The sequence below is a fragment of the Clarias gariepinus genome, chromosome 12, assembly GCF_024256425.1.
Source record: "Clarias gariepinus isolate MV-2021 ecotype Netherlands chromosome 12, CGAR_prim_01v2, whole genome shotgun sequence".
Lineage (NCBI taxonomy): Eukaryota > Metazoa > Chordata > Actinopteri > Siluriformes > Clariidae > Clarias > Clarias gariepinus.
The window spans coordinates 14,486,301-14,506,077 of NC_071111.1; the positions used below are offsets into that span (position 1 = coordinate 14,486,301).

The following is a 19,777-nucleotide window of genomic DNA, read 5'->3' on the forward strand; positions in this document are numbered from 1 at the left end:
TTGCATTTATTAACGTCATGGAGTTTTTACTTTGTTCTAGTGAGGATTTTAAAGAAGAGAATCGGTGCCGATACTCTCGCCAGTCTAACAAAAGTATAATATTACAGTTATAAAACTTTATTCCCCTGCCCCCAGTTGAATGTATGCTTACCCTACCTCAATCAGTTTAGTTGCCAGATGTTGTTCATATACAGTATTTCATCTTATCCAGAAAGGGCCATTGTGTTGGTTCAGACATTTATTCTAACCAAGCAGATGGCATTTAAAAGGTGAAGCCAGGGGAAGAAAGTTTGGTCCTGCTTGATTGTATGAAAACCTATACCTTTCACAAGTAAAATTGTTCACCCAGATGTTAACTGAAAAATGCACTTTGTAAGATGTTAGTTTTGTTTGTCTGTTTCTCAGCAAAAGACAAAGGGGAGAAGAAGCTGTTTGGATTCTCATTTGTCCCTTTAATGCAAGAGGATGGACGAACTCTGCCTGATGGCACACATGAGCTCATTGTCCATAAGGTATTTTGTTGTTTGTTTTTATGTTTTGCCAGTTCTGTCAAAAGTAGGTCAGTTTTTTTCCAGTGATTTTGTTTACGTTGACATTACATGCCACATTGTTCAATTCCGTTTTTGTGGTCAGATCGGATTTGAAGGTCATCTCGGTTCACATTCATTATTGTAAGTGACCTTTATGTCTATTGTGGACCCATGTGTCCACTGGAATGGCACGCATGCACACATTAATACGTCACATCATCTGGGTTTAAGCACGTAATCTTTTTGTATCCACTCATTTTTTTAAATAATGGATGCAGTTTTAGTAAAAAATATGCTTTGGATTTTGGTCTGGAGGAATTCCAATCTGGGCGTTTTTATTAATCTTACATGACATCGTATCAGATCTAGAAACACATACGAAGGTGCCTCAGATCCAATCTAAAAAACATCAGATTTGCACATTCAGATAGCTAAAAACTCATATCTATGTCACATTAGGATACAAAAATAATGTAGAGATTTACATCTTTTTTATGCAGCTGGAAATTTTGACATTCATGACTTTGTTTAAATCAGTATACTGGAGGGATCCCTGGGATACAAGGCCTATGCAGCATACAATTATACAAGGTGACACTAAAAAACAGGAACTTTTTTACAATCCAATAAAACTAGTGGTAAGATAAAAGAAAAAAAAAAATTCATAGTAGTTGAAACCTAAAACTTGCCATTTACGAAACATTGATGGAATTTATCATTTTAAAAAAAATTACGTCCTTTAGATGGCGTCCTCCTGTACGAATACATTCTTGAAATCTGCTGTTGAGATTCTTCATTGACCGCTGCAACATCTCAGCTGGGATACTGCGAATTTCATCCCGAATTCTCTGTTTTAAATCACCCAGGGTTCTTGGTCGAGTCGTGTACACTTTACTCTTGAGGTAGCCCCACAAGAAAAAAATCTCCAACTGATAAATCTGGTGATCTCGGGGGCCAGGGAATGTTAACGAATCTTGAGATCACACGGTTACTGAACAATTCTCTCACAGCTTCCATTGATTGCCGTGCAGTGTCGTTCCATTACGCATTTCGAAAATTCCCGTTATTCTGTGTCACCCTGTACATTCATACTGTTTGAACATGTGACATACTAAATTAAGATGTTTAGATGTTTAATTAAGATCAAGATATATAAGAAACAAGCCCAAAAACAAGCAGTTTGTGCCTGGGTGGGCTCAGGGGGCAGTGTTTTACACATATCTGTGACTCCATCCTAAATATGTCATCTGGTAAAAAAAAAAAAAAAAAAAAAAAAAAAAAATCTTTCGCACATGCATAACCACAATCATGAGTAAAACCACTGCCATGTGGTAAAAGAGAGAAATGCTTTTGGGAGAAGGATGACCAATTTGTGAGCATTCCCCTCACTGTTTACTTACATTTAAAGTAAAAGAAAACTGCCCCAGTAGTGACGTGATATGTCCACTCATGCAGCTGTTCTTCTCTGAGCTATATATTTCCTTTGAGCAGCGTACATAAGTGCTTTCTTTGCTGAGGCAAACATTCACGAGTTAATTCATTCAACCACCAACAATCTAGAAACTGATAGTTTCAGTTGGCCTGCACTGTACTGAAAAAAAAAGAAAGAAATCTTCTTGATTCCTTTAAATGCTGACACGTCATTACTAGTTTTACCCACATCCTCCTATTGTTTAAGTGTGCGGCTGTCCTTCAAGTAACACAAGTTTCACAGAAATTATCATATGAAGAAATTGTGATTTTTATAAGTGTGAGCATCATAAGTGCCGTGGCTTACAATAGAACTGGGGAACATTTGTACACACACACACACACACACACACACACACAAACAAAGGAAATGATCTATTAAGCCTCAGTGTTTGTGATAAGAGCATAAAATTAATGCTAGCCAATACTGTATAACCAAACAACTATTCCATGATAACTTGACAAAATATAAAATATTACCTTTGTGTAAGAAAAATACACTAGAGGCACTTTCTTTGAAAAAGTCATTAAAAATGAATTACAAAGTACCTGTGGTGGTTTATTTCTGAAGTTTTTACTCCTTGTTTATAACATTTTGGTCATTTTAAAGTAGTTGTTTTTAACTTTAAATCATAAATATATTGTATATGGTTCATAAGAATGTGGACATTTTGGAGTGTAATTTTGCTCCTGTTGTACACCACCCATGTAACTGAAATGTTGACTTTCAGATTTAATTTAAAGGGAAAACACTGCATTAAGCATTTAGGATTTACATCTGTATTTTTTACACAGTCCCTCCATGTTTACAGGCTCAAAAGTAATAAACTTTGCTCTTTGAATGCCGGAATTATGGAACCTACATTTGGTGAACGTCTTGAAATGCAGAATTCTCCTTTGACATGCTTTCTTGCAGCTCATTTGGGTTAAGGTCAGGTGTCTGACTTGGCCCTTTAAGAACGTTGCATTTCTTGATCTTGTGTTGCTTTCATGGTACATTTTAGGTCATTATCCATCTGTACTTTGAAGCGGAAGTTGACAGAATCTTTTTTTTTCCTTAAAAAAAGAAGTCTTAAATTACAGCTAAAAGTCTATGCTAGGTGGTTTTGTACTTTTGTGTAATTGCAAGTGAGCATTTTAGATGAAGATTAGGAATTGAGGTCCCTTCCTTTTTTTCAGTGTGAGGAAAACGCTAATCTTCAGGACTGTTCTCGCTACCTCAGTCTACCCTTCTTCAAAACCACCCTGTCGGGAAACAACCAAACTTTGAAAGGCAGCAAAGAGTCTTTCTGGATCACCTCATTCCTCTGTTCCACCAAACTTACTCAGAATGGTATACTATTCTCCTCATATTGTGTGTTTGAATTTGTACTGCAATGCCTCTCTAAAGCTGTAAGAGCATGTATACAGTATATATATATATATATATATATATATATATATATATATATATATATATATATATATATTAGTTTCTTAAACAAAGAATTTTGTAGCAAAGTCTCAAACTATATTTTAGAATCTAAACTGTAAAGAGAGAAATGTCAAATGGCCCTTTTTTGCTTTTATTTTTGAAGATTCTGCTTACAGCACAAAGTCAGTATGTAAAATTATTATTATTTTTTAAGATCAATTAAAAAAAGATTTACAATAATGTTCAACTTCTGAACTGTATGTTAATGTAATTACTGCTTCTGCACGTCATGGGATGGAGGCAATTAGCCTATGGCACTGCTGAGGTATTAGTGAAGACCAGGTTGCTTTGATAGTTGCTTTCGTCTGTATTGTCAAGTCAGGTGTTGCTCATTATCTGACAATACCTTGTAGATTCACTATGGGCTGAAGGTCAGGTGAGTTGGCTAGCCAATCAAGCACAGTAATATGATCAGCAAACCAGTTAGTTTTAGCACTGTGGGCAGGTGTTAAGGAAGCATTTTGTTAGGCAGGTGTTAGCATTTTGGCACTGTGGGCAGGTGTTAAGGAAGATGCTGGAAGATAAAATCAGCATCACGATAAAGCTTATCATCATGAATTGCCCGAAAATCTCCTGGTAGATGGCTGAGATACATTTAGACTTGATAGAACACAGTGGAGCAACACCAGCAGATGGCATGGCACCCCAAATCATCAATAATTGTGAAAAGTTCACACTGGACTTCAAGAAATTTTGTGGTTTCCATCCTTTTCGGAGGATGGTGTTGATTGTCTTCTGGACAACTGTCAAATCTATAGTCTTCCATATTATTGTAGACCGAGAGATAAACAGTATTTGTACTGTATAAATAGTAATTTGCTCAATTTCAAAATGGAATATTCTAATATTTTGAAATACCTGTAAGCTGTTATCATCAAAATAAAAACAGGGGCTTGAAATATTTTACATTATGTCTAATAAATCTAGAATACATGGTATTTTCACAAAGATTTGCATTTTTTGACATTTTTTGGATATTTTTAAACAATAACCGGAATAGCAGTGATAAAAATGAAATGTATTGCTTTCTTCAGGTGATATGCTGGATTTGCTGAAATGGAGGATGCACCCTGAGAGGATCGGTGACAGCCTGTCTAAATTAAAGGAGATTGATGGCTCTGAAATAGTTAAGGTAGGCTACACTGCAATTACACTTCCTTAATGGGCATCTCTAGACATGCTCTAACTAAAATCGTATGTCTCCCAGTTCTTACAGGATACACTGGACACACTCTTCGGAATTTTGGACGAGAGCGCACAGAGATATGGTCTCAAAGTCTTTGATAATCTTGTAAGTTTTTAAATCGGTGTCAGTTGTACCTACCGCTTTAGCTGTAGCATTACAGCAGGGTTATTAGGGTTAAGGATATTGTAGCGTGTTTTCTTGCAAATCTTGTCTTCATTATCCTATTGATATATTGCAGAGAGCTTTTCTGGATCTGTGCAGCACATGGTGGTGAATTGTAGTTAGTCAGCACTCGGATTTGACAGTCTGCAACATATCTTTCAAATTCAGACAAGACTAGACAGCAAGAACAAATAAAACTGCTTCAAACCATATGATTTCCTGCACAGTGTCCAACATGATCAGTATGGCTTCATATTGTCTAATTGACCTCTATAACAATGTGAGAGAAATTATCACTGGCATCATGCAGAGATATTGTATTTGTAATTGGAAGTGTGCAACAACTCTATACACTCTTGTTTTGGAAATGTGACGTATACATATTACATTTTCTATGCGTTAATTTAGGAATTCTTTCTTACACGTAAGGATGTGCAGAGTGTACGTTTCTGATCATTACTGACCACACATGCAAGAACCTACCTAATGGTAGAAAAGTGTACTAGCAGGTAAACGGCCTGTGCAAAGTTTCTGTATAATGTATTGTTTGTCATATTAGCTTAAATGCTTACTGTTTGGATTACTACTAAGCTCATGTAAAAAGAACATTTAAATATTGATTAGATTTAGCTTTTGTAACTTTGCAGAGAGATGTAATGGTTAGCAGTGTGGCCATGAACGTCAAGTGTCGAGGGTTTGCCTCTGGTCTGTGTATTTTAGTGGCCAGTGTGTACAGCTGTACATACACACATGTAATAAATATTGTGCATATAAGGGAGTTTCGCGCGCAAATTTAGTGCTTGTTTTATACTCACATTGAGAAATGGTACCACTGGTCCTTGATGATGAAATGTCTGATTTTACCATTTAAGCACAGCTTCAAAAACAGGTTGCATTAACAACCCTGATTTTTTTTATAAATGCATAATAAACCAGTTTCTATTCCTTTCCTCAGGTGCACATTATAAACTTACTTCAGGACAGTAAGTTCCAGCACTTTAAACCCGTCATGGACACCTACATTGAGAGCCACTTTGCAGGAGCTTTGTCATACAGGTACGCATACTTGTTCTTGATTGTAGTTGATCAGTCTACTTCCTGCAGCCACTATACAGTATACAGTGCCTCCGTGTTGTGAGGCTGGGTTACTGTATCTGCGTGACCATTTAGTAAAGTGTGAACCTGTCACCTACATACCACCAGCTGTCTGCAGAGAAGTCTGTTGCCAAACTCACCCCATAGACCTGGGTCTCAGTGTGATGCTACATTCTGTTCTCCTTCCTCACACACTCGCAACAGGATTCATCTCTTTAACACACTCTAGCACAGCCATGCATGCACAGAGGTCCTCTCGAGTCGAGACACCCAAAAGAAAGATTCTGAATAAAAATAAGATGTGTAAGATACAAGTTTAAGGTTATAACTCAGTAAAAGAAGGCTAGTGTGCGTTTGATCTTGTAATGATCATACAGCCAATTGTGTTTGTGTTGTAAAGAAAATCTTGTTAATCAGCTTGGTGATGTGGTGACATATGCTGTCTATAACCCTGACTATAGCGCAATACTATTTTAAGAAGATCTTTATCATAGGACATATTATTTAAAATACTAGCATGAGAAACTGATGGCATGATTTGATCCATAATGCTGATTTTTTTTTTTTTAGAAAGTTTTTTATTTCTTTAAGTTGCGAGCTACTGTGGCAAGGAGGCGTAGTGGTTACTGTGGCCTCCAGGATTGGGGTTCGATTCTCGCCTCTGGTCTGTGTGCGCAGATTGTGCATGTTCATCCAATAGACATGCAGATTAGGCTAATTGGTGTTCCCAAATTGCCTGTAACGTGTGAATTAGTCTGTGATGTGTGCATGTGTGTCCTGGGATGGATTGACACCCAGTTAAATGTGTACCCTTTCCTGTGCCCGAAGTTTCCGGGGATCAGCTCCAGGCCTTTGTGACCTTGTAGCATTATAGACGATGAATAAATAAAGATGTTGTGTGTCTTGATTATTGTTGTAATTTTTAAATGCCAGTTCCCAAAACAGACGTTCACAATAATCATTGATGAAGGGTTCACATGCATATATACACACACACACACGGGAACACACGCACACAGTCACACAAGTGCACTATTCACACGCATTCATTCTTTTCCTGCCTGGAAGACAGATGTTTCCTTAACTTTTGTACCCATCACTCTTCCTGCTTGCTCCCCATGCAGTCCCAGCTACTTGGTGTCTCATAAAACCTTCATAGCTAACACGGTTTTACTGATGGATTTATCAACATCAGACTCCTACACAGTCTCTTACATAATACAACAAATTATATAACACCTGCCCTTCTTGCTCACAGAAAGAAAACTTTGGGTGTGAACAGATTTTACATTTGATTTCTCGATCGGTTTAATAATAATAATGACACAATGACTTGCTAATTGTGTTACTGATCATGATCTCATGGTGTCTCACCTTTAGGGATCTAATTAAGGTACTGAAATGGTATGTAGACCGCATCATTGAAGCCGAACACCAGGAACACATCCAGCGCGTACTCAAAGTAGGAGCTTATGCAATTTTTTCTTTCCTTTCTAGCTTTGAGCGTTTTCCTGTAATGCTGTTAATGTCCGTGTTTCCTTCTTTAATCACAGTGATGCTCTGTTTTTTTCTGGACATTAACACTTCTATGATGTATTACTTTCAGTGGCTCCTGCATGTGTAATTTAAGCACTAAACACACTGTTTTATTGTGTCACAGTGTAATTGGATAAACGATGCTATTTTTGCAGGCGACAGAGTACATATTCAAATACATTATCCAATCTCGAAGGCTGTTTGCACTCGCCACCGGAGGCCAGAATGAAGAAGAGTTTCGCTGCTGTGTGCATGAACTGTTCATGTCCATCCGCTTCTTCTTGTCGCAGGAGAGCAAAGGCTCTGGCCCTATCATGCACACACAGGTGAGGCCAGTGGACTATAGCTGCTTGATAACATCAGTTATCAATATTTATTAAAGATGATAAAAAAAGTTTCTTTTAAAAAGTGCTTTTAGACTGGACACGAGTAGGAAATTTATGAAGCCTACAAAGAAGTGTCAGTTATTATTTTTTTAAGTTTTTGCTGTAACTTATAGCGTTGAAAAAAATCACCTTTGTTCGTACAATTTGCTTAGCAGCAGCAAGTAAAGGGTAAAAAAAAAAATCTTGGCTTATTGTTGCACTTTGGCAGGACTGCACATTTTTTTTGAATAATATCCTTAATTAATTATATAATCAAGGAGCGATAATTGATTCTTTATGGTCTGTTTAAACAGAAATCTTAGCACCGCAGCTATTTTTTTTTTTTTTAGGTTGAGACGCGTGTGAATGAGCTTGACTAAACTGTCAGTTCCCTGTGCAGTCTGACCCTCTTTCTTTCCCTGAACAGTAGAGAGTTTCATGCAGTGTATTCACTCCACCTCTCAGTCCTCAAACAAGACTAGTTCACATTCATGAGATCTGTATTGTGCTCATGTGAAGAGATTCCCACAGAACAAACCGTTCTAATAGAAACTTTGAAGGACTGAGGAAGCAGAATCACCACAAAACTTGCGAAAACTAGAAGTAAAACTGGCCAGAAAAATTGCAGTGACAGGAATTGCTGGAAAGTTGAGAGAAACTTGAGTATCCTTATGAAACAAGACATGACTCAGACTCCCAAACAGAAACTAAAAAATATTTTGGGGTACCTTTTTCTTCTATAATTTATGTTTAATGTATAATTTTCCTGATTTTCATTTTTCCCTTCTTTAGGGCTGACTTATATATATATATATATATATATATATATATATATATATATATATATATATATATATATATATATATATACACACACACACACACACACACACACACACACACACACACACACACACACACACTGTATATACTGTATGTGCATTCTGACCTGTAATGTGTACTTTATTTCATCTTAAATACAAATACAGCACATAAAAAAACAATAAAAGAGCACCCGTAGGTTTTAATCTAGATCGTGCCACATTTTTTAATTTATTTAAACAAAGCTGTCAAACCTGAATATTTTCATCTTTATACAGCACAGGACAAAAGCAATAAAGAGAATTCAGGTCAATGCTGTCCTAATCTGTACTAATCCATGGCCTTACTCTCCATCAGATTCCAGCATTTTGTTGTCTATTTCTATTCACTTCCCTTCACTGTACACGGTCTGTAGTTGCAGTAATTCATGTTACACTGTAGTGCACTGTAGATCTGATGCTTTCTGTGGTTGGATGTCAGGTGTCTCTTTTCGTCAGTAGTTGTATTAGGTGCGTTTATACCTGAATGAGATGAATTGAAAGATTTAAATGTGCTTTAATGATTCTTATGCTCTAAATACTATTGTTTAATTTATAGACACAGCAAGGTAAGAAGACTAGCATGACAGGTTCACCCGAACATCACTATGTATACCTTTAGTAAGGTTAAAGATGATGGTATCTTTTTATGTACTTGCTTAGTCGTTTCTGTGACATGGGCATATTCTTATCATCAAGGTTGCTTTAGCCTTCTCTTAAAAAGAATAAGAGTAATTTTAGCTTTCAACATGGCAGTAATTTGAACTCTGCAGTCTTTTGAGCCAAGGAATGTGTCAGGAAAATGAAGATCAATGTTATTAAATGTCCCAGTCAGAGGTCTAATTTCAGTCCAGTAAAAAGCTGTGGAATGGCCAGATTATCACCCGTCAGTCTTATTGAAGTTGAATCTTGCTGTATTATTTTCAGCCTTGATTTTTTCGTCATGGACAGAAATTATTATTCTTAGCTTTTTTGGGCAGTTGTTTTGAAATCTTTGAAAGCACAGCGTGATGAAGTCACTGGCAACAATTTTAGTTCCACTGCTACCAGAGGCTGTCTCTTAGCGATTCTTTATTCAAATTATTTACCATGATTTATTATAATTTCAGAGTGTGTTACTGCTTTCACAATCCTTGTCTAAAAGCCTCCAACTGAGGATGGCGTAGTATAATGAGGAACGTATTGTAGTATAACGCAAAACTTATGGGAAAGCTACTTCATCGGTTATTGTCATATTTGCTAATATACAGAAAAAGATATTTATTACTTAAAGGGTTATTTGGAAAAATTCTTCTATTTATGCAACATACATTTCCTGTATCGCGCTGATCGATTTAAGCAGAATGTAGGGGTATTTTTAGTTGTTTTGTCAGAGGAACATTGTCATTTTTTATTCTAAGTAAAATGTTGGTTCACAAAATTGTGCTCAAGGTGAAAAAAATATATGGCATGACCTGTTTTGTAAGTAAAATATCTAAACTGTGTGTGTGTGTGTGTGTGTGTGTGTGTGTGTGTAGGCAGTGTTTCTACGGGCATTTCCTGCAGTCTATGGGGAGCTTTTGAAGCTGTTCACTCTCAAAGAGGTGGCCTCATTTGTGAGAGAGACACTGGGGAGTCTGCCTGATGCCTCGCAGTCAGACTGCCCCCTAGAGACTGTCAAACTGCAGTGCATTTCCAAAACTGTAGAGAGCCAGCTGTACACAAATACAGGTTTGCATACACATTTGCACAGCATTTTATGATCTTGCTAATATGACTGGGTTGGATTAGATTAGTGGTTGTACAGTAGGTGTGTAATTAAAGGTCAGATCTGTGTGTTTCAAATCAACATCTTGGTATACCAGTATATGCATAATATTTATTCTGAATGTGGGGATAACTTTAAAGTTAATTTTATTATATATATAAAATGATATTAATTAACAATATTGTTAATATATGTTTCAGAGTCAAGATGTATTCTGCTCCCTGTGGTCTTGCGTTTGTTACAAAGTCACATGCAGGAGCAGCGGGATCTGGTGATGTGTGCCCAAATACTCACCAGCATGCTGTCCATCATAAAGAAATACGATACGGTGAGACATCAGCCTCTGACATGGCCCGAACCACTCAGGGAGAGACAGAGAGACATAGAGAGAGAGATGAGCTTTTGAGCTGGCAGGGAGAGAGAGAGGGCGAGTGATGCAACCTCTGAGAAACACAGCTCTTTAAATAATGGCAGGAAAGATTGAGGACTTTAAACAGGAGTGCAGAACATGCTGTAAATTAGGTGAAGGGGTGAAGCGAGATTTAGAAGAGTTTGGTCAATGGTTGTAACACATACGAACACCCTTATTTAAGGGATGTGTGATCTGTGCAGTTAGAGCTACTATCTGAACACTGAGGTAGACAGATTAACTTAGAGTCTACAGCAAATACTGGACAACTTTGAAAAATTGCACTTACATGTAACTGTCAGAAGTGGTGATGCATTTTCAATTAATTGACTAATAAATAGTGAAAAAGCAAAAAAAACAACAACCACGTTCTAAGTTCAAGTAGTGTTCATATGCGCCAGAATGCTTCATTTTCTTAATGTACAAAAGTATGCATTGACATCCACTTTATTAATTCATTCAAAATGTTCACAGTCATGTAGTTCTCAAGCTTCACTTTTAATGTTCATATCAAACATCAGCGTGGGGGTGAGTATGACCTCTGTGACTTTGAATGTGGAGTGATGTTAGTGCTGGATGGTCTGGTTTAAGTATTTCAGAATCTTCTAGGATTTTCGAACAAAACCGTGTTTAGAGTTAACAATAAAAGGTGTAAGAAACAAAGAAAGAGTGCAGACTGAAACACTGAAACACTGCCTGAGAGATCAGACAAAGTTGCCCAATTTGATAGAGTAACTCATCCTGGGCACACACTCACCCAATCAGGACAGTTGAAAACTAGAACTAAGAGCACTAAGAAAACTAATTGCATAAATGCAGGGCACGGGTGTAAAAAAGCTTAATAGACTACTGGGAGCCCAAGTTAGTTTGTGTTTGGGAGTGTGTAATCAAGTTTTCACACACACACTGTGGAGCCACTCTTTAGAGAGGCATCACCTCCACCAGCCCCTTTTTAATACTGGCTGCTTCACACGTCTTCATTATCACCCTGTGAAGAAACAAGTCACTGCTTACACCCTATTGTAATATTCAATAAGATGCTGTTTTGGCATGGTAGTTTATGTTTGTATCGCTAAAGGTTTAAAAGTGTGTGAATGTTAGATAAAAAAATAAATAAATAAAAACATTTTAATTAGGTTTGCGCTTTCAAAATGCCTCAAATTTTTGTATAGCAGGAAAAAGCCATAGCAACTTGACTGTTGTTCCTGTATAGAGTCTTTCAGATCATTTAAGGTTTGTAAGTTAAAGTTGTTTATAACACAAATTCTAGCCTTGTTAGAACCACAGGCTCCTGATTTAACATCCCTTCAGTGTAGCATCAAGAATTATATTTTAATGCAATCTGAATAAGCGTCACAAATTTCTTGAAATTATCTCTCGCTCTCTCCCTCTCCTATACTTGGGTGTGTTTTGTGTGTGTGTATGCTTTGGAAATGCTGTCATTAACTGCCCATACTGTATGATGTATATTGTGTTTAGGAGCCAGCCATGTCTGAAGAAGTTGATCTGATAGTGGAGAGCCTGCTGGGTGTGTTATTGAGGACCATACTGGAGATTTCCAACCGTCCACAAACCCCAGCTTCGACCATGCGTCCTCAGAGTCAGGATGTCACGGTGAGAGAACGCAGATAAATAAAGCATGGGAATTACAGTGAGAATGATGCACTACACTTACCAGAGAAAGAAAAAAGAATGAAGAGAGGAAAAAGAGAAGTGGGGTAAAAAAGACAAAAGCCCCTGCGGGTCCATTAATTACTGCGCAGCAGGCAAAGCCCTTTATTCTTCAAAGCCTCTTCAAGTCAGGTGAATTGTGGGAAAGCTTTTTCTTTGGATGCGGTCTGTGCTTTTTTGTAACTCGTCTCGTGTACTGTAAAAACCAACCCCAGTGTGTGTCTATAGAACGCTGCCTTTCTGTAGACCCACTGATGCTTCTGTGTTGTTTACTTTGCAGGCTGGGTTCAATCAGCACTGTGTCAACAGAGCTCGAGATGATTTGATGTTTTAGCCATGTTCACCAAAGCTGTTTATGTTTCGTATTTATAATCGTGTGCCTCACAATTTTTGGGACATGTTTCATGAATTCCTTAACACAGAACACATCGACTGGTGGACTATGGGTCCCCTGTACATGAGAGGACTAGAGACCATAGATTAATAAAGAAAATTACCTAGTCTGATTAGTGAAGTGACAGTAATACAAGTTTTGAACAGATGTATCTCGTTAGACTAGAGGTGTGTACTGGGAAAAAAAACAGTCTTTACACATGGTTATATATAAAGACCATGTTTATTAATATAGGAGTTTGCTACATTTACTACAATGACATTTATTGATGATTTAGTCATCTGTAACTTAAAAAATATTAAAATATAAATATATAAAAAATATTTGAACTAACCAAATTATTAACATCGGCATCGTTAGTTGTTCATGTGCCTATGCATCTGTGTTTCAGGGGGAGTTTGTGTCATGCCTTTTAGCTCTTCTCAAGCAGATGGGAGATCTACATTACCAGCAACATCTTCAGCGTTTCACCAGTAAAGATGAGCTGAGGGTGAGAATTTCCCAGCTTTAAGAAACAAAAGTGCTCATACACAGAATAAACTAGCACCAACTAAAACTTGAGGCAACTTATGAACTTGCTATCAAGACTTTCTGGAAACTGCTGAGCATATGGCACCCAAGGCTCCCAGCCCCAATAAATATAATTACACCATGCTGGGCCCTTGTGCCAGTGTGGCGGCATCAAGCATAAATCTGACATTATGTTCAGCTAGCACCAGTAAAAACGGAGCTACAGTGAGTTTCTGAATTAAACAGAAATAATATGATGAACCAGTTAGATGTTTACTTTAGTCAAATCTTGTTTGCTTCAGTCAAGAGAAATAAAACAATATTAAAAGCATAATAAAAATAATTTTCCCCCTCAGGAACACTCGGTTGTTTTGAGTGATATGTTAAAATCAGAAATTTTTGGGGTTTCACTGAATGGTCTTTTGTTCCTGTCAGGATTTTCTCCTGCAGATTTTTACTGTGTTCCGGATCCTGATCCGACCCGAGATGTTTCCTAAAGATTGGACAGTTATGCGGCTTGTCACTAATAAGTGAGTACCTTACCAAATCTCGATTTCGCTTCTTTTCTTTTTCTCTCTGTCTAATGAGGTTAAGTAAACAAACAGATGATATAATGCTTGCACTTATGCTAAATGATACATATGCTTCCTTTCCAGTGTCATCATCACAACGGTTCTCTACCTGTCCGATGCTCTGAGGAAAAACTTTCTTAATGACAGGTTTGATTATAAGGTAAGTGTGTTGTCGTAGTGCAAAGGGCGCCGACTGTAGTCTCCTGTTTTGCTGCTATTGTACATCTTTCCTTGTTGGTCAACACACACCACACTAACCACAGCAATTGTGGTTAAAAAGAAACGAGGAACTGCTTAATAGAAAAGGAACTATTTAGTGTTATTTACTCACACAGCTACATTGCATCACAGGTGAAGTCTCACATGTGTTTACTTTAGGTCTGGGATTCGTACTTCTATCTATCTGTAATCTTCATCAACCAGCCCTGTCTTCAGCTTGAGACCTTCTCTCCTTCTAAGCGCAAAAAGATTTTAGAAAAGTGAGTATTCCAAACACCTATGAGCTAACTGTACTATGTTACACTGGATATGATAGGATGTAATGTGTCTAACAATTAATATTCAGGTACATTTGTATTGCAGCTATTTATGCTGGCTTGACATTTATCTGATTTATGAATGCATATGTGTGTGTAGATATGGAGATATGAGAGTGATGATGGGTTGTGAAATCTTCAGTATGTGGCAGAATCTAGGTACGCGATTGATTGCATAATCTGTAATCTTTTGTTCTCTATTTTTTTTCGGCCAAAAAAATTAGTCTAATGCAAAATTCCCATCTTTCTCTACCCTCCCTCAATGTCAACCTCTTTCTCTTTTTTGCTTATAAAGGAGAACACAAGTTAAACTTCATTCCTGCTATGATTGGCCCATTTCTCGAGGTCACACTGGTTCCTCAGCCAGATCTGAGAAACGTAATGATCCCCATCTTTCATGATATGATGGACTGGGAACAGCGGCGAAGTGGCAATTTTAAACAGGTACAACAGTGCCCCCTGCTGCTTCATTGAGCCAGTGTACGAAGATACGTTGTCTACATGAGCTGATTTAACCTGTAGCCCTGGGTGATGATCTGTCTTAGGTGGAGGCGAAGCTTATAGACAAACTCGACAGTCTGATGTCTGAAGGGAAGGGTGATGAAACCTACCGGGAGCTCTTCAACAGCATGTGAGTGGGAGCATATGTCGATTTTATTTCTCGTATTCAGTGAGTATATTACTAGGATAATCAAGGACTGGTCAGGTAAAGATATTGCACTCAAGGTTTGTAATTAAACATTCACCGAGTGTGAGCCTTGCTGAATTTCAGATTATTTTCAAAGGTTTATTCAGAAATGATTTCACATATAAAAGGTTGTGTCAGGGTATTGGGAAAAATAGTTAATTCAAACCGTTGTACTACTGATTTTGTCTAGTTAATATTCTCAATACTTTCTAATTTAAAGTTATTGTATTCATTATTTGACCGATCAATAAAACCTAAACAAGTTAGGAAATGAAATGATCCTTGTTTGAACTGAAATGTAAATGGCCTGTAGGGGCAGTACACATTAACGATGTGCAAAAAAGCAACAGCAAGACCAAAAAACTTCAAAAATCACTTCAGCACATGAATATTTTTGACCAAATGTAAAAGGGTGAGCCCTTATTGAACATCAGCTCATTAGCGTGAGTCTAGAGATTAGGCAAACCAGAGAGCTGAAAGATGTGTACAGAGTAGAACCTACTTTTATTTGTGTGTGTACTGTATGTGTGTGTATTTTTTATTTTTATTTTTTTAAAGTAATGATCAAGTCACTTGATGTTACCTTTTCATGGCATTAATATGAGTATGTGGACATTAAAAGCACACCTTAAGTATGCAAGTTATTCAGTAGAAATAATTATTCCACATTGTAAAGCTTAAACACTTAAAAACTATAACATTAAACATCAAATCATTTTTGTTAGGCTTTTTCTTTGTGATTATGACTGTCACCATTTATAGCCAATCATTATTGAGCATGTGGTGTTCAGTAAGAACCTATACTTTTTATTTGTTGAGAGAATTATATCGTTCTTCTGAATACGTTGTTGTGTTTTTGGTTTTGTGGTGTTTTTTAAGTTCAGTGTGTAGCATCTGTGGGTCCACCAATAGATGTCATTTTTTTGAGATAACAGGATTCACATTAGCCCAGTGTCTTAAGTTGAACATTTGCAGTATTTATATGAAATTGTCATTTAAATTAGCAGATGAACTGATCAGACTTCAGAAATGATTCAAACAGGGGTCAAGGTCACAGTAATGTAAGTTAGTTGAAATTGATGGAAATTGATTTTCTAATAGCTTCTTTGCCGTTCGAAGTACAGCCAACAAGGTCTACTAATTTTATTTTGCTATACACTGAAAGCATTTAAATTTTAATGCAGATGATAAATATGAGATCCTGATGATAGATCAGAAGTACATCATTTATTTCCTGGATTTAGATATCTAGATGTGTTATGCTACTTAAAAAAAATCTCTTGTTTGCTTAAACCCACCCATTTATCAAGTGATCAAAAAAATATTGGAACTTATGACAGGTGTTTATTTTTGCCCATGTGCGTGCTATACTGTATGTTGATTCTTTAAATACTTAATACTTCTGAATTTTTACTCATGGTAAAATTACTACAGAAATTTAGAGGCCATACCATGAGATGCAGCCCACTTTTCAGCAGTAAGACCCAGGAGGCCAAATTTAATCTGGAATTTGCAGAATTTAAAGTTATGGAATCAAGATTAATGTGCACCAAAGTGATAGAAAGGCCAAAATTGTGTGGTGAAACATGATCCAAAACATGCAAACTCTTCAGGCAGCCACAGTGAAGAGACTTGAGCTTGGATAACTGCTTCAGGAATGGGCTCACTAACTTTTATTGGTGATGGAACTCATGATAGCAGTATTTTATCACCTGGTCTAAATTAGATGAATTTCATCAAGCAGCAAAATCCTGACTATAAAATCACTATGCTGACAAAACAAACCACATTGTCTCATGGTAGTCTTTTGATCCTAGTCTTAAATGTCTTCAGTGTGTAGCAAAAAACACAAGGATTGCGCTTGCCGTCTTATCGGTACGTTCGATGGTGACATTTTATTTTTAAGGGTATTTGAGAAATACAACTCGGTATTAAGAAGAATTTTATTTTGTCTCTATTTGAGACATCTCCATCGATCCCGTTGATTTTGATGGTGTTTTTTGAATTTATTTATTTAATTTAGCATTATGTATGGGCCATTGTAGCAACTGTATGTGATTGTAGGTGATGAAATCCTTCTGGATTTTTCTAAATGATTCCTTACCCACTTTGCGAACAGTGCAGGCTTACTTTACCAACTTTACAATCACAATGCATAACACAGGGATTTTATTTAACTGTAAATTGGCACAATGATTGTTCATTGATTATTATTTAACCTTTAGCCGTGTGGCCTTCCCGACGTTCATATATGACTGCCTCCAAACACGTGTGTAGTGGCAGTTTATGTTTAATCGGCTAGCAGCATGGTTCTGATAGATGTCCATGTGGTAGTTGTCTCTAAATATTTTATAAAGGGGATTGTGTGTAATCCTTATGCCTTACCAGTTTTTGCTTGTGTGTGTGTGTACATTTGCTTGCGTGTGTGTACACAAGCATGCATGCTTGTGGCTTTGGATTCTAAACACATAACCTATGGGCATATCACAGCTGTATTTACACTGTTCTGTTTGTTTAATCTGGTGGCAAATAGAAGAATCCCCAAAATATCATCTCTGTTTAATTTGCTCAACTTGACATTTAAAAGCAGCCTGATCCCACTCTTTCATTTCTTTCTCTAAAAGCTTTGAAATTAATTATTTCTGATATCAGAGGAGTTTTATTTTATTTTATTAAAAACCTCACCTATGCTTATGTCCTCTTTTCTTTCTTTACCTTCTTTACACTAACAGTACTAACCATCTTACTAACATGTATGAGTGGGTTTTCTGACTTTAATCTATTAATATGACTTTGTCTCATCTCTGCTTTCCTGGAGTAGAATTCCTCTGTTCGGTCCGTACCCTAGGTAAGACACACCACTCACCGTTTCTGTGGTTAGATATGTGAGTAGGTTGTGCGTGCATGTGTTTGTGTGAGACTGGGAATAAGGCTTAATAGGGAGATGGTAAGTGTGTTTGCATTGATATAAGGTGAACTAAGGAATGACTTTGTTTTTTGTGGGTATGTTTGTCTCAGTCTTTTAAAGAAGATCGAGAGAGAGACATGGCGAGAGAGTGGAATCTCATTAATTGCAACAGTAACACGTCTGATGGAAAGGCTGCTTGATTACAGGTGAGTGTAACACTGTCTCTCTCTTTCGCGCACACACACATGTATATAACTTTTATTAAGACTTAAAAGTTTTAGCAATATGTAAATAATTCTCAAGCAAGAGGAAATAAGATTATAATTTTAGCAGGGAATTTTATGTTGTTGTTTTTTTTTAAACATATTCATTGGAGCATTGAATTTATAGGTACACCTTTGAGCATTGCGATTTTTGATTTAAATTGAATCTTTAGTACTGATGCTTATTGTGATTTTTGCATATTTCTTACATATTTTAAAGTGATAAAAACTACTAAAAGTATTTATGCTGTGCAAATGTCACATTTCGGTAAAAAGCTAAAATCTATCTTACTTCTGCACCACACCAGTCCAATAGGAGGCTGTATTACGCCAACTGCCTTTAAACTCAGTAGTAGAAGATTTTATTTTATATATTTATATATAGTTTATGTATTTTGTAGTTTTTTTGAGCAATGAATATTTTAAAGTTTACCTAAATATTTAAAAATTTGTGACTTGATTCTTAAATCCCAAACTGATCCCTCAATTCAGTTAATTGCACCGATCTGCAAAAGATCGATTAAATTGTGAAATAGATTCAATCATACAGCGCCAGTATTCACAGTAATGTTATTTCTTAACCCTAATATTTTACATTTCTTGTGGTTTTCTTAAAACCTCAAATACATGTAAAATTTCAAGCCAAATTCCAAATTTACTCTTATTTATTGCATATGTAGCGTAAAAGATCATGGAACACTAGAACCTACATAGTACAGTGTTTGAATCTGATTGGTCAAAAGGTATTAATTTCCTGTAGCAGCAGCTCTGATGGTAGTTAGTTAAGTTCAGTCTTATCTATGTAGCGCTTTTAACAATGGTCGCTGTTGCAAAGCACCTTCACAGAATCAAGAAGGGATTAGGGGAATAAAAATTTGGAAAATAAGTTTAAAATACGTGAAGTAAAATGTATGAATATAAAATAGTCAGATTGATCCTAATGAGCAAGCTGAGGGAGACGGTGGCAAGAAAAAACTCCCTGAGAAGGCAGTAGGAAGAAATCTTAAGAGGAACCAGAAAGAGAACCCATCCTCATTTGGAAACTTCATTCTCAGTAGTGCCAGCTGTAACTCAAATCACTGGCTTATAATCATATGGTTGTACCTTATTTGTATAAAGGCTAATTCAAAGGGGATCTTTAAAATGATATGTGAATGTGTAAAAAAATTTACAGCTACTATAATTTGCGCGACTTTATCATATTTTGCAGATTTTCCTTATTATTAAGTGTACCTGTAAACAAAATTATTTTATATTTTTAATAAACTGAACTTGGTTTTAGTTGGAAAATTCCTCTAATATAGCCTACCATAGAGTTGATTGTTTTCCTGTTATAATATCTAGCATGTTGTATTACTTACACATGACATGCTTTCATATTTAGCTACAGAAAAATACTCT

The 19,777-nt window shown here is 36.6% G+C and overlaps 1 protein-coding gene across 2 annotated transcripts in view; it reads left to right on the forward strand.

The window, feature by feature from the left end:
• Positions 1-19,777, forward strand: part of dock4b (dedicator of cytokinesis 4b) — a 103,429-nt gene that overhangs the window by 60,662 nt on the left and 22,990 nt on the right. For both annotated transcript variants that reach the window (XM_053508330.1, XM_053508331.1), the window contains exons 16-33: positions 406-512; positions 3,180-3,333; positions 4,509-4,606; positions 4,682-4,765; positions 5,778-5,878; positions 7,298-7,379; positions 7,609-7,779; positions 10,196-10,388; positions 10,626-10,753; positions 12,314-12,448; positions 13,291-13,389; positions 13,845-13,939; positions 14,066-14,141; positions 14,360-14,460; positions 14,618-14,676; positions 14,813-14,961; positions 15,063-15,148; positions 18,224-18,319. In XM_053508330.1, the coding sequence (XP_053364305.1) occupies positions 406-512; positions 3,180-3,333; positions 4,509-4,606; positions 4,682-4,765; positions 5,778-5,878; positions 7,298-7,379; positions 7,609-7,779; positions 10,196-10,388; positions 10,626-10,753; positions 12,314-12,448; positions 13,291-13,389; positions 13,845-13,939; positions 14,066-14,141; positions 14,360-14,460; positions 14,618-14,676; positions 14,813-14,961; positions 15,063-15,148; positions 18,224-18,319 (2,014 nt within the window). The remainder of the gene's footprint in view (positions 1-405; positions 513-3,179; positions 3,334-4,508; positions 4,607-4,681; positions 4,766-5,777; positions 5,879-7,297; positions 7,380-7,608; positions 7,780-10,195; positions 10,389-10,625; positions 10,754-12,313; positions 12,449-13,290; positions 13,390-13,844; positions 13,940-14,065; positions 14,142-14,359; positions 14,461-14,617; positions 14,677-14,812; positions 14,962-15,062; positions 15,149-18,223; positions 18,320-19,777) is intronic.